At 40.5% G+C, this 13,311-nt stretch overlaps 2 protein-coding genes across 3 annotated transcripts in view; both read left to right on the top strand.

Moving 5' to 3' along the window:
• Positions 1-13,311, top strand: part of FRG1 (FSHD region gene 1) — a 128,999-nt gene that overhangs the window by 60,899 nt on the left and 54,789 nt on the right. The window lies entirely within an intron of this gene.
• The window catches only part of ASAH1 (N-acylsphingosine amidohydrolase 1), a 47,494-nt gene that overhangs the window by 24,939 nt on the left and 9,244 nt on the right, over positions 1-13,311 (top strand). For both annotated transcript variants that reach the window (XM_072763692.1, XM_072763693.1), the window contains 3 exons: positions 8,243-8,333; positions 8,853-8,939; positions 10,460-10,538. In XM_072763692.1, coding sequence (XP_072619793.1) covers positions 8,243-8,333; positions 8,853-8,939; positions 10,460-10,538 — 257 coding nt within the window. The remainder of the gene's footprint in view (positions 1-8,242; positions 8,334-8,852; positions 8,940-10,459; positions 10,539-13,311) is intronic.

Genomic DNA, 13,311 nt, shown 5'->3' with positions numbered 1-13,311 from the left:
GTCTCTAATAGAAGCAATTAGGCCTTCCAGTATTGAAGTATGTCTCCTTTATCAACTCTGGGTCAGAGGGGCGGGGGCCATGGGTACTGGATGTCCCGTAACTGTGTCAGTAGGTTGAGTGTATGAATTCCCAGAGAGTAGATGTGCAATTTAGAAGGACCAGCTGCAGTGCCATCAGCCAAGGCATTCGAAGGGTCTCGACACCTTTGGCCAGTTGAGTCTTGAGAGCACCATTAGTACGTTCAGCTAACTCTGAGGACTGAGGATGGTGCACACAGCGAAGGTTTGTAAAACTGGGTAAAGAGCACAGACTTGTGGAAGCACCTGACCCATCACATTGTTCCCCGATCACTATTAAGTTACTAAGTTGGAGACTGGTTCCCCAGGTAGGGATGATTTTTTTATTTTATTTTATTTTTATTTGCATTTATTCTATGCAGAGTTTATTCTCAGGCCATAAGTTTTAAGTTTTTGTTTCTTCAGTTTCCTCTGGGATATCTTTTCCTTCTGTGCAGCCTCTTTTTGTGGTTTAGGAACAGTCTGCTCTTTTTCAGTAAGGATCAACTGGATGTGGCAGGCGGAGCTCGTGTATGGCTTAATCCAGCCACAAGCCCCGTAAGTTCTTTGCCGCATCTTGGAGGCTTTGTTCATGTGGATGTGCTCAATGACCAGAGAATCTACATCTAAACCCTTAGGTTCAGCATTACACTCTGCATTTTTAAGCATGTGCAGTAAAAATTCAGCACTCCTCTTGGGCCACTGACCCTGTGTGCAGCCCCAGTGTTTGGCCTGGACACAGCTGGGCACCACTGCAGCAGTGGAATGGCACACATCACTTCTTTCAGATACTTGGTGGCTTTTTGGATACATATACCCTTCATGGCCTGGGCAGTTTCATGTGTGTTCTTAAAGTGAACATGAAGATTTGAACCTCTTGCATGATTTTGTAGGGTTTTCTAGATCCAGCAAATAGTGAACCATTATCAGCGGTCACTTCGGGCCACTTAGGGGAAGAGCAGGGATACTTTTTCTAAGGGAATTTTAACCACAGAAGCAGCATTGGCCTGTCCCTGAGAGAAACCTTGGTCCAGGGAGAAAACATACAAACCATGACTAAAATATATTTATATCAGTGAAAAACTGTATGGGGTGAATTTGTGTGAGCAGGTTTCCCTGGATTTTACTTCGGACAGGTGGGACAAGTAAAGTAGCCACTTTTGCATATTTTCCCATCATCATTGGTTCATGAATGCTATCATTTTGTTAGACCAGTGGTTTAAGGCATGTAAGTAGTGGGAATTTTAGAATTTCTGGTAGGGCCAGGTTGTTATTTGGTCCAAACCAGAGTTCTCCTTTTTATCAAGCCAACAATTACTAGATTTTTAATATTGTTTTTCTCTCTCTGGGGCCAATTGTTGTGTATCTCTTGTCAGTTTTTCTAAATAATCATTCGAGAGAACATCCTTTTGGACCATGAAAGATGTTGGGGTATTGATTTCCTTAAGAGCAGAATTTTTGGTAGAAATACCAGTGAGGTGGTTTTGTTTGGCCTCCAGGGAGTCTAGTCTGGTACACCCAAGGACCTTATGGGTAGTAGAGCAGCCGGCAAAAGTCTGACCTCTGGTACATTTTGGATGTAAGAGCCATTTTTAATCTTATCTCCATCAGAGATAAGGACATCTCATTGTTTCCATAATATTCCAAACTGATGAATGCCCCAAAGGCATACTGACTATCAGTATAAATGTTTGTGGTTTCATCCTTGGCTCGGGACAAGTTTGAGTGAGGGCATAGATCTTGGCCTGTTGGACAGAAATAGCCAAAGATAAAGGTGCTGCCTCAGCGATTTCAAAAGGAGTTACAATAGCATACTCTGCACGGTATTTACTATTTACATCCTTTAAATAAGAACTGTCAGTAAGTCATGAAAAAGCTGCATAGGTTAGAGGGGTTTCTTGTAAATTGTCATGAGGAGCCAAAAAGTCACATCAGCAATCATGAAGGGTAGCATCTGGATCCGAGTGTAGTCCTTGTTTGGAGATTAGGTGCCCTAAGTATCAAACTTGAATTTGAGCAAATCCCTTTAAGGCTACAAATTTTTAGCAGGTGGATGCTGTCTTCTTATGCAGGGCTCGATCTTACAACCCTGAGATGGTGACCTGAGCTGAAACCAAGTGTCGGACGCCTAACCAGCTGCACCCCCAGGCGCCCCTTGGCCCAGTAAATGAATAGAGGTAGAGGAGCTAAGAAGGATGCGTACCTCTCAGGGGGCCTAGACAAAAGGGGAATAGGTTAGAGATGGGCACCTGTTGTGGTTTATAAGAGACCCTCCGGCTCCTTGAGCTGTTTCAGTGCTTGGAGGTAGAGGCTGCATTAAAGCCGTGGGGCTAAGCTTGGAGAGTGTGGCTCTGGCGTCACTATACACACAGGTTCATTCCCAGTCTGGAAAGTGGTTTCTGCAGGCTGCTGGAGACAGGATTGGGGCGAGCACCTGTAGCTCCTCGGGGCCATGTGTTTGGGAATTAGGAGGAGGTTGGAAAGACTAAGTAAAGGGCTGACAGTGTCTGCGGCGCTTAAGTTTGTACCAGCCTTTTAGTAATGTCCTGAGTCTTTGCAGTAATAGAAACTGGAAAGATTTTGGTTTTTTTTATTTTCAGTTTTATTTTTTTAATTTAAAATCAGTTGATTAACATACAATGCAGTATTGGTTTCAGATGTTGAGGTCAGTGATTCATCAGTCTTCTATAACGCCCAGCGCTCATTACATCACGTTTAGGAGCCTTCCTTTGCAAAGTAAAAAAATTGAGAATTTCAGCAGTCCTTCTCTAGGCGACCCATCTAGGAAACAAGCGAGCTGGTTTGCCAGATTCAATCAATCTGGAGTGATTACAGTTTTCATTCCATCCTGATCCTTTTTAAGACTTAAGGAAAAGGATCCTGGTTCAGATCATTGATGACCATAGAGTTAAATGCCACCTGGGTGGATTCAGCATTTAAAGGAAAATCAGAACCTTCTTTAAAAACAGTTTGGAGGGGGCAGCCGGGTGGCTCAGTGGTTTAGCGCCGCCTTCAGTCCAGGGCCTGATCCTGGGGGTCGGAGATTGAGTCCTGCATCGGGCTCCCTGCATGGAGCCTGTTTCTCCCTCTGCCTGTGTCTCTGCCTCTCTCTCTCTCTCTCTTTCTCTCTCTCTCTGTGTGTCTCTCATGAATAAATAAATACAATCTTTTTTTTTTTTAAGATTTTATTTATTTATTCATAGAGACGCACAAATAAAAAATAAATGAAAACATTTTGGAGTTGATTGTAGTAGTCATGAAGAGGTTCATCAGGCTTTTGTGCACAAGCCTGAATTTTTGTTCCCATCAACAGGCTTAGGAGAAGCTACTGTAACTGCTCAGTGGATGTTCCCTGGGGCTGTTCTAGTGTTTTGCCAGAAGTTAGGCTCTTTCTTTACCCGTCCCTCAGGACGTTCCTATCGGGCTACTTTCATCCAGTGTTTGGTCTGGCCCTCACAAATAAGCAAGTGGACTAATGGATATAAATCTGAGAAACTAGATGGGTAAGTTGAATAACTAGGTTAAATTCTATAGCAAGCTTATGGGGAGGTCACCAATCACTTTAGAAAGCTCTTTCTGGCTTGAGTGGATTCTCTTAGTACAGGGAGCAGAAGAAACTTGGCATTTCTGCAGATCCTCAGAAGACTTAACTTTAGAGAGGCAGGTTCAGGAGAAGGAGCAGGGAGCATTTTGGAGGAAAAAAGAAGTTCAGCAGTGAGAATAAAGGAAAAATGGCACCTGCCACACGTCTGGAATCAAAGAAGGTGGTGGCAGGGCGGGAAAAGAGGTCTCAGGAGCCGTTCTGACTTTTCATTTGTTGCCTCAGTTAATTTAGAAATAGTATTTTACAAAGAGGCAAACTCAGAATCTGGAAAGGATTCAGAAGCCTCAAGGTAGCATTTAAAACAGGCATCCCTGGGCAGCTCTGGTGGCTCAGCGGTTTGGCACCACCTTGGGCCTGGGGTGTGATCCCAGAGGCCTGGGATAGAGTCCCACGTCAGGCTCCCTGCATGGAGCCTGCTTCTCCCTCTGCCTGTGTCTCTGCATGTGTCTCTGCCTCTCTCTCTCTCTCTCTATCTCTCTATCTCTATCTCTCTCTCAGGAATAAATAAATAAAAATCTTAAGAAAAAAAAAGAAAATAAAACAGGCATCCCATATAGGTTTTTGTTTTTTAGGAGCTGTGCTTCCTAATTTACTTCTGAGTAAGCCCAGTGTGGGGAGCTCAGAAGTTCCCTGTGAAGGATGCTGAAGTTCCAAGTAACCTTTGGTTAACTCAGTCTACTTAGTTACAGATGCATGTGTGGAGCTACCAGAGTTCCTTTTTTTTTTTGCTACCAGATTTCTTAAACATAGACCAGCTAGAGTAGCGGTAGGAACCGGGTACCCTCAAAGCCTCTTGATGACTAAGATCCCATTATCTTAGATGTCTCTCTCTAGAGTAAAGAGAAAAAAATCCTAATAGCACAGTTTCAACAGCCCGTTTCCAGAAGGAATCAGACCAAACAGAAGGAACAGTCCAGTTCCAAACTGAAGTCCTACCAAAAGCTAGTGCATTTCCAGCAGGCACAGTCCAATCCCAAAATGAGTCAATTCAAACTGGCACAGGAGCAGACCAGCTCTGTTACAACAGCAACAGTCCAGGTCTGTAAAGGAGTCAACAAATACTTTCAGATTAAAAAAACAAAAAAACAAAGCCTTAAGACACATCCCAAATAAAGCCTGGAGGGCTCAAACACAGAGAGCGGAGCTTGAATCGCCGGGAAGACTTTACCCTCAATCCCGAGGATTGGCAAGAAAGTAGGGAATCCAGTTGACTCTGTGGTTAATCAGCACCTGTTTGCTCATCAGCCTTGGAGTTGTTGGGGGTTTTCTCTGGATCCCACTTTTTTTTAAAAGCTTTATTTATTCGAGAGAGGCAGAGACACAGGCAGAGGGAGAAGCAGGTTTTCTGCGGGGAGCCCGATGTGGGACTTGAACCCAGGACTCCAGGATCACGACCTGAGCTGAAGACAGATGCTCAACCACTGAACCACCCAGGTGCCCCTGGATCTCACTTCTGATCAGCAAGTAATGTCAACCTTAAAAATAAATCTGCCAATTATTTTACCAGCAAATATGGGTTTATTCAGGAAGAGTAGAGAATTATAGTGAACAGGCAAGCAAGGGCAAAACCATAGGCAAGTCTGCAGAACAAAGGAGAGGAGTGCTCTTTTAAAGAGGACACAGGGAAGTTGAGAAAGCTGTTGCCCAAAAGCCCACTGGAGGGGACTGGAGTCCGAAGAATAGTGGCTTCTCATTGGCCAGGCTGTTGGCAGGGCAACCTCTCTTCTCTGCTGGGATAGTTAAAGTCTTGGTTAAGGGTCCTGTCAACTTGCAGGGCTACTTTTCTTCCTGTTGGGTCTGTAGTTGAGGAGCAGTGGGGCGGGAGGCCTTCCCCTGGCCACCTCCGGACTCCAGGCTAAATGACATTTCCTTTTATTAATTTCCAGTAATACCAAGATGACATACTTGAATTTTGTAGCACTCCAATTATATATTATTGTACCCCACTTGCCTAAATTATGTGCTCTGAATAGCCTCTGTCCCAGATACAGTGCAACTGTAATAAAATTCTTTTGATTTACTCACTTTTCTGTGGAAAGAAGTAAATATTTGGTAGGAAATAATTTAGAAGTAATCAGTTTTTATGTTTTATTCTAAAATTTTTATATTATATTATTCTAAACGATGTGTATTCCAGTGCTCTAATGGCTTGTTCTCTGGAGGTCCTCCTCCATGTAAACACTGACTGTATCCTGGTCTTCAGGGTCTTATTGGCTGCATCTCTTGACTGGTCTCAGCACCCCAATCCATTTAACACATAATGAATACCTTCCATGTTGAAGGCTTTTTTCCCTCCTCCGTTCCATGTGCACCTTACATGTGTCCATGAATTGATTACCCTGCCTACCTTCCCTGCTTGGACTGGTTCCAGGTTGCTGAGCGTATGTATGTGCACACATGTGTACACAACTCACACATTTCTCTTATATTTCCATACAATGTAAATATTTTAGTCCTGGTATTTCTACTGGATTCCTTCCTGCCTTACTACTGTTCTCTACAGAAAAATCTTCCATTCTGCTCTGATCCTTTTCTCTGAACTAGACATGTGTCTTGGGATGTGAGAGGGGAGCCCAGTGTTCATATACCTTTGAATGACAACAGAATCCTCCTCTACATTTTCTTGATCAAGTGCACGGGTTCTGGAGGTATGCATGGGCATCTGTGCGGGAGGAGTTACCTGTTTATCCAGCCTGACCAGTCAAATCAGGCCTGGAGATCCAGAGACTGACGGCGGGAGCACCCCTGGATCCATCCAAATCCCATTAGCATTTATTTTCTCCTGCTCTGGCACTCAGCATCTGCCCTCTTATTTGTATGTACCTGTGTTGTGTCACTTGGACTAGTTTCTGAGCCACCTGTGGAACCAGGTGGGTTCAGTCCGTTCTTAATAGTGACTGTGATGACCTGGGTAGAGCAGATGCTAAGTCTCAAAAATAATTTAATGATGTTTATTGTTTGCAGTAACGTAGGAAACTATTCTGTAGTAATTACTATTGGTCGAATACCAATACTGCTGAGTACTTTTTGTGTATCGCATGTAATTATCACTGCCCTCATAGGGTAGATACTATTTATTTCTCTAGGAAATTGAGGTACAGGTGTTAAATACCAAGATATTTTAGAAAATTGTTTGAGAAATAAGATGTGGGATCGTGGCTAAGCTTTAGTTGTAAGAATGATTTTGTTCATCAGTTTAACAGTTCTTTCCAAGAATTGTGATTAGTTGAGGTGTTTTTATAGAGAGGTTTGTGGGGTCTCCCCATGCCCACTTAGTCTAATCCTCTGCTGTTCTGAGTTTATCTCCACTCCATTTCTTCTTTGGAATCCTTGAGCCTACCCAAGGCTCCGGACTGGAAAAGAATCAGGAGATTAGGGTGGATATAGGTTTGGGTTTTGTTGGATATTCTAAGGCGAAGAACTTCTGATTGGGGTTTATAGGTAGAAACCCTGTCTGGGGGCAGTGCCACCACGTGCATAGCTCCAATTGGCCCCTGTTATACCATTGCTCCCGGACATGGAAATCTAAGTGCATGCTGGCGGGGAGGCCATTAGGAGCACCTGCCTGTAATAGAATGAACAAGAATTATTTTTTAGAATTGTGGAATCGAATTTTGCATGCACAATTAGGATCAGTCAGAAACAGAATTTGTTTTTAGGTTAAGCTTTTTTTTTTTTTCTAGGAATTAAGTATCATAGTCCTTAATATGGATATCAGCTGTAGCTCATACCAGCTGCCCCTTCTGTTTCTCTGGAGCAGAGAAATAATGGAGCAAATGCTGGCTATTTTTAGGCGTAGTTCTAAGCTGATAAGTCACTGAATGGCACACCCACAGAGGCTTAGTAACAAGAACCAGAAGGTGATGTTTCTGCAGCTACAGAGAACAGTGGTAGAGTTCACCCACCAGAAATAGGGCCCAGCTCCATTTAAAAGGAGTGAACGTTGCCATGTATTTACGTTGTATAGTAGAAATTGCTGTTTGTCGATTGAAGAGTAGGAAATTGGGGAATGCTTGACTGGAACAGAGCTTGGGTGTGGACTGAGTACAGGAGATGAGGAGAGAGGGAGCATGGCAGGAAGAGTCTCGTGGCTGAGTGAGTAGAGAAGGTTCTTAAAGCCAGTCATGAGAAGCTAATACGTGCTGCCTCTTCCGGAGGCTTAGAAGGTGACCTTACTGAAGCCCATGCTAGAGACAATCATTTGGCAGTAGTGGGACTGGGAGACCACTCAGAGAAGTGCCCAGAGCCTAGACCAGCCCTCAGCAGAGATTTCGGAGGGCAAAAAAAGGCAGTTATTTTCTAGCCCTGAGATTCAGATGACATGAGGCTCTTGAACCAAAATTGATTCTTTTACATATCACCAATTCCCCTTATCCTTCCAGAATGTATAATTCTGGATTCTAAGACTTCTGAAATTACATGTGATTGTGTATACAACATAGGGCAGAAACACTAGCTGGGAAAATGAGCTTTTCTGCAGACGTTGGTTTGAGTACCAACTTCTGTGTTGTTAAGAATATGCCTCTGTCTAACCCCCATCAGAATTGGCTTTTTACATTTCACATAAACCTCTCATTACAGCTACAGGGGTTCAGTTCCGTGGTACACCATAAATCTTGACTTACCTCCCTACAAAAGATGGCATGAATTGATGGCTGACAAGGCACCAGCGGTATGTGGATTGTTAAATATTTCCATTTCTAACATTACTGAATATAACTGCATTTTTAAAAGAGCATTTCATGAAATTACATACCAAGTATTTTAAGGATTGAGTTTGATATTTTTCTCCTGTTAATAATAGAAGAAATGATGCCATTTTTCTGTACCTTCTTGTTCTTTTTGCTTGCCTTTATTTTTTTTTCTGTATCCTCTTCCTTCATCTAATTAATTAATAAAATGGCCTGTTAAAGATGTATGTGTATATGAGATGAAAATATTTTCAAATGGCACTCTATTTAATTCTTTATGGATAAGTCAAAAGGTCTGTGTCTGTTTCCATTTTACCAATATTAATTTTTTTGTATATTTTTTATTGGAGTTTGATTTGCCAACATATAGCGTAACGCCCAGTGCTCATCCCGTCAAGTGCCCCCTTCAGTGCCTGTCACCCAGTCAACCAATATTAATCTTCAATGTCAACTTTTTTAATGTCTCTTGATAATTAAATTATTTATTTATTTTTTTTCAGCTAAAGATTATAGTGAATTCCCTGAAGGATCTAGTAACTGCATTTGTGCCAAGTGGAAAAATTATGCAGATAGTGGATCAAAAGTTGGTAAGAAATATTATTTCCCACAATAAATTTTAAACATACACACATCCACATACACAGAGTTCAGAAAAGGCTCTAGTATTTACTTAAAGGCATAATCTGACAAATTCTCCTAAGGAGCTTGGGACAGGTTTGCATTTAATTATTCTAGAACACTATTGAAACTTTAGAGGGAGTTAAAATTTTGGGGTTTGGTAATGTTAGAATAACATGACACCAAAGAGGGATGCCTGGGTGGCTCCGTGGTTGAGTGCCTGCCTTCCGCCTAGGGTGTGATCCTGGAGACCCGGGATCGAGTCCCATGTTGGGCTCCCTGCATGGAGCCTGCTTCTCCCTCTGCCTGTGTCTCTGCCTCTCTCTTGCTGTGTCTCTCATAAATAAATAAAATCTTTAAAAAAATAATTTTAAAAAAATGACACAAAATAGCATGGCAAATTTTGGCAATTAACTGCCCCTTAAATTTTTTTTAAAGTATTTTAACTTTACAGAAACTATCTTACAGAACAGTTGGCAAATATGTTATTTCATCTGAGAGCATAGCATCTCCTTCCCCTTACAGATAGAGTTCACCATTGAACAACACAGGTTTACACTGGGAAGGTCCACTTATACATGGATTTTTTTCGATAAATACAATGAAGTACTGTTAATGTATTTTCTCTTCCTTATGATTTTTTTAAAAACCATTTTCTTTGCTCTGGCTTTTTAAATTGTAAGAACACAGCATAAAATATACATAACATTCAAAATATGTGTTAATTGTTAATCAAAATATGTGATAATACTGTTGATATTATCAGTAAGGTTTCTCGTCAAGAGTAAACTATCAGTGGTTTGGGAAGAGTCAGATACTATACTCTTTTGGGAGAGATTTTCAACTCAGATGGTTCAAGGGTCAGCTGTACTGATATTTGCAAGTTCACTATTGAAGATTTGGGTGTTTTTTTTTTTTTTAAGTACTTTGCCTGTGTATCTCAGGACACCCAGAGATTTTTCTTCATAGGACCAAATGACATATGTATCTTAGCCTGGGAAGCCCATTAACCGAGACAGAAGGTTTTGTGAATGACTAGAAGATAGATTTGCTTTTATGAGTGTGGGAAGAAAGCAATAATGAGGGTGCAGTGCCAAGGCAAGAGGGTGAGTTCAGGTGGAGATAAGGGGTGCTTGTTGTGATGCATTTGTTTGTGGATCATGTCCGGTCACCCAAGTGCAGTTATCCTAGTTCCCTCTCCTTCTGGAGAACAGGGTGAAATGCCAGGCAGGAAAAAATAAACATACATCTTTACATAATACCTGAAAACAGTTAAGTTTAAGGGAATAAAATACATATTTAAAGAATGAGGGGCCTACCATCGAGTCCTACATAGCATCTTTTAGAAATACAGGATGTAAAAGTCCTTTATAAATGACTTTTATCACTAACTATATGGAAGGAGCATCTAGAACAAATTATATGTAAAAGAACCCAATCTAAAGCAGCCCTTTAGGGTCAAATGATTGATCATTTATTTGTTTTCCAGCCTGGTCTCCTTGGCAATTTGCCAGGTCCTTTTGAGGAGGAAATGAAGGGGATTGCAGCGGTTACTGGTGTACCTTTAGGTAAAGTTCACTTTGCAGCTTTTATAAGATGTAAGAAAGCACTTGTATATTTTTTTAATTGGGACAATCTACTTATAGTAAAGTGTGTTAATCTTAAGTATACAGTTCAGTAGAATGTTTAAAATGTGTACATGCATGTAATCACAAGTCAGTTGAAGACCCAGAAATTTCAGCAATCCAGAATGCTCCATCCTGCCATTTCACAGACAGCACTGCATCTCCAGGGTAGCTGCTTATTCTCAATTCACCACACATTAGTCTGCTTCTTGAATCTTCTGTACACAGTGTGAACTGTTGTGTCAGGTTTCTTGTACAGGTCATTATAGGTAGTATGCTACTGTGTGAATAGGATGGTTTGGGTGGTTTCTAGATTTTGGATATTAAGATTAAAGCAGTTATGAATATGTATCTGTTTTTCGATGGACATGTGCACTCATTTCTGTTGGATATATCCTGGGCTATGGGGTAGCTGTATTTTTGCCTTGTAGTTTTCCACAGTAACTGTATCCACTGACATTCCTCATAGTACGAGAGACTGTTAGTTTTCTGTACTTGATACTTTCCCACCAGCTAACATCAGTATTTTTCATTTGAGCCATTTGGTTGAGTGTGTAGAATCCCATGATTGTGCAATTTGCTTTTTTTTTGATGACTATAAGATTGTACAGCTGTTGACCTTTCCTTTCGTTGGTGTTTTTGTTTTGCTTCTTTAAAAAAAAAATGGTTTAAGAAGATAGTCTGTCTCCCTTCCTTCCTTCTAAAGGTGAAATGTTTGTTACAGTCTTGCCCATTTTGTATTGGTTTTAAAAGATTGTTTTTTTTTTCAAGTCTATATTTTAATTCCAGTTAGTTAACAGTGTTATATTAGTTTCAGGTGTATGATACAGTGATTCGGCACTTCGTACATCACCTGGTATTCCTCACATATGTCCTCCCTAATCCCTATCACCTGTTTCACCCATCCCCCAACCCACCTCTGGGGACCATCAGTTCTCCATGGTTAAGTATATGGTTTTTTGTTTCTCTCTCTTTTTCTTTCCCCTTTGCTCATTTGTTTTGTTTCTTAAATTCCACATGTGAGTGAAATCATATGGTATTTGTCTTTCTCTGACTTATTTCACTTAGCCTTATACTCTCTAGCTCGATCCATGTGATTGCAAGTGGCAAGATTTCATTCTTTTTATGGCTGAGTAATATTCCAGTGTGTGTGTGTGTGTGCGTCTATACATCTTTATCCATTCATCATTCACTGGAAACTTCAGCTTCTTCCATAATTTGGTTATTGTAAATGATAGTGCAGTAAACGTGCATGTACCCCTTTGATTTGGTGTTTTTGTATTCTTTGAATAATTGATAGATTGTAGGGTAGTTCTCTTCTTAACTTTTTGAGAACCTCCATACTGTTTTCCCCAGTGGCTTCACTAGTGTCCACCAACAGTGCAGGAGGGCTCCTTTTTCTCCACATCCTCACCAGCACCTGTTGTTTCTTGTGTTGTTGATTTTGGCCATTCTGACAGATGTGAGGCAATAGATGATAAGTGATGATAACATCTTTTCATCTGTCTGCCATCTGGATGTCTTCTTTGGAGAAATGTTTATGCCTTCTTCCCATTTTTAATTGTATTATTTATTTTTTTGTGTTGAATTGTGTAAGTTCTTTATATATTTTGGGTACTAATCATTTATTGGATATGCCATTTGCAAGTATCTTCTCCCATTTTGTGGGTTGCCCTTTAGTTCTGTTGATTGTTTGTTTTGCCAAATTTGTGCAGAAGCTTTTAATTTTAATGTAGTCCCAATAGTTTATTTTTGCTTTTGCTTTCCTCGCCTCAGGGGACCTACTTGAAAAAAAGTTGCTATGACCAATGTCAGAAATTACTGCCTGTGCTCCCTTCTAGGATTTTTATGGTTTCATGTCTCATGTTTAGGTCTTTAATCCATTGTGAATTTATTATTGTGTATGGTGTAAGAAAGTGGTCTAGTTTCATTCATTTGCATGTAGCTGTCCAGTTTTCCCAACACCATTTGTTAAAGAGACTGTCTTGTTTCCTTTGGATGTTCTTTCCTGCTTTGTCAAAGAGTAATTGACCATATAATTGTGGGTCATTTCTGGGTTTTCTATTCTGATCCATTGATTTATGTGTCTTTTTTTGTGTTAGTACAATGGTGTTTCGATCACCACAGCTTTGTAATATAACTTGAAGTCCAGAATTGCGATGCCTCCAGCTCTGCTTTTCTTTATCAAGGTTGCTTTTTGGGTAGTCAGGGTCTTTTCTGGCTCCACAGAAATTTTATTTCATTTTTTTCCTCAGAAACTTTAAGATTGTTCTAGTTCAGCAAAAAATATTGTTGGTATTTTGATGGAGATTGCATTGACTATGTAGATTCTCTGAGTAGTATAGGTGGTTTTAAGGAATTCCATATATATTCTGGCTACAAACCTTTTGTCAGATGCATGCATTCTGAATATCTTCTCTATGGCTTCAAGTCTGTGGCTTGTATTTTTACTCCCTTACTGGTATCTTTTAATGATCAGAAATTCTTTTTTTTTTTTTATGAGCAGAAACTCTTAATTTTAATGAAGTCAAATTTAATTTAATGAAAAAGACTTTTCTTGCCACCCCAATTTTGTTTTTTAGCTACCAAAGTGATAGAGTTGTTATTTTATTTTATTTATTTTACCTTGGTTTTTACAAGAGATGATTGAGAATTTCTGAAAATCAATAGTATTTATCAACAAAGGTGGCTAGGTTTTTATTGTCCTTTGCTTCTT

This window comes from Vulpes vulpes, chromosome 7 (assembly GCF_048418805.1).
Source record: "Vulpes vulpes isolate BD-2025 chromosome 7, VulVul3, whole genome shotgun sequence".
In the NCBI taxonomy this organism is placed as follows: domain Eukaryota; kingdom Metazoa; phylum Chordata; class Mammalia; order Carnivora; family Canidae; genus Vulpes; species Vulpes vulpes.
This window is presented reverse-complemented; position numbering and strand designations above follow the sequence as displayed.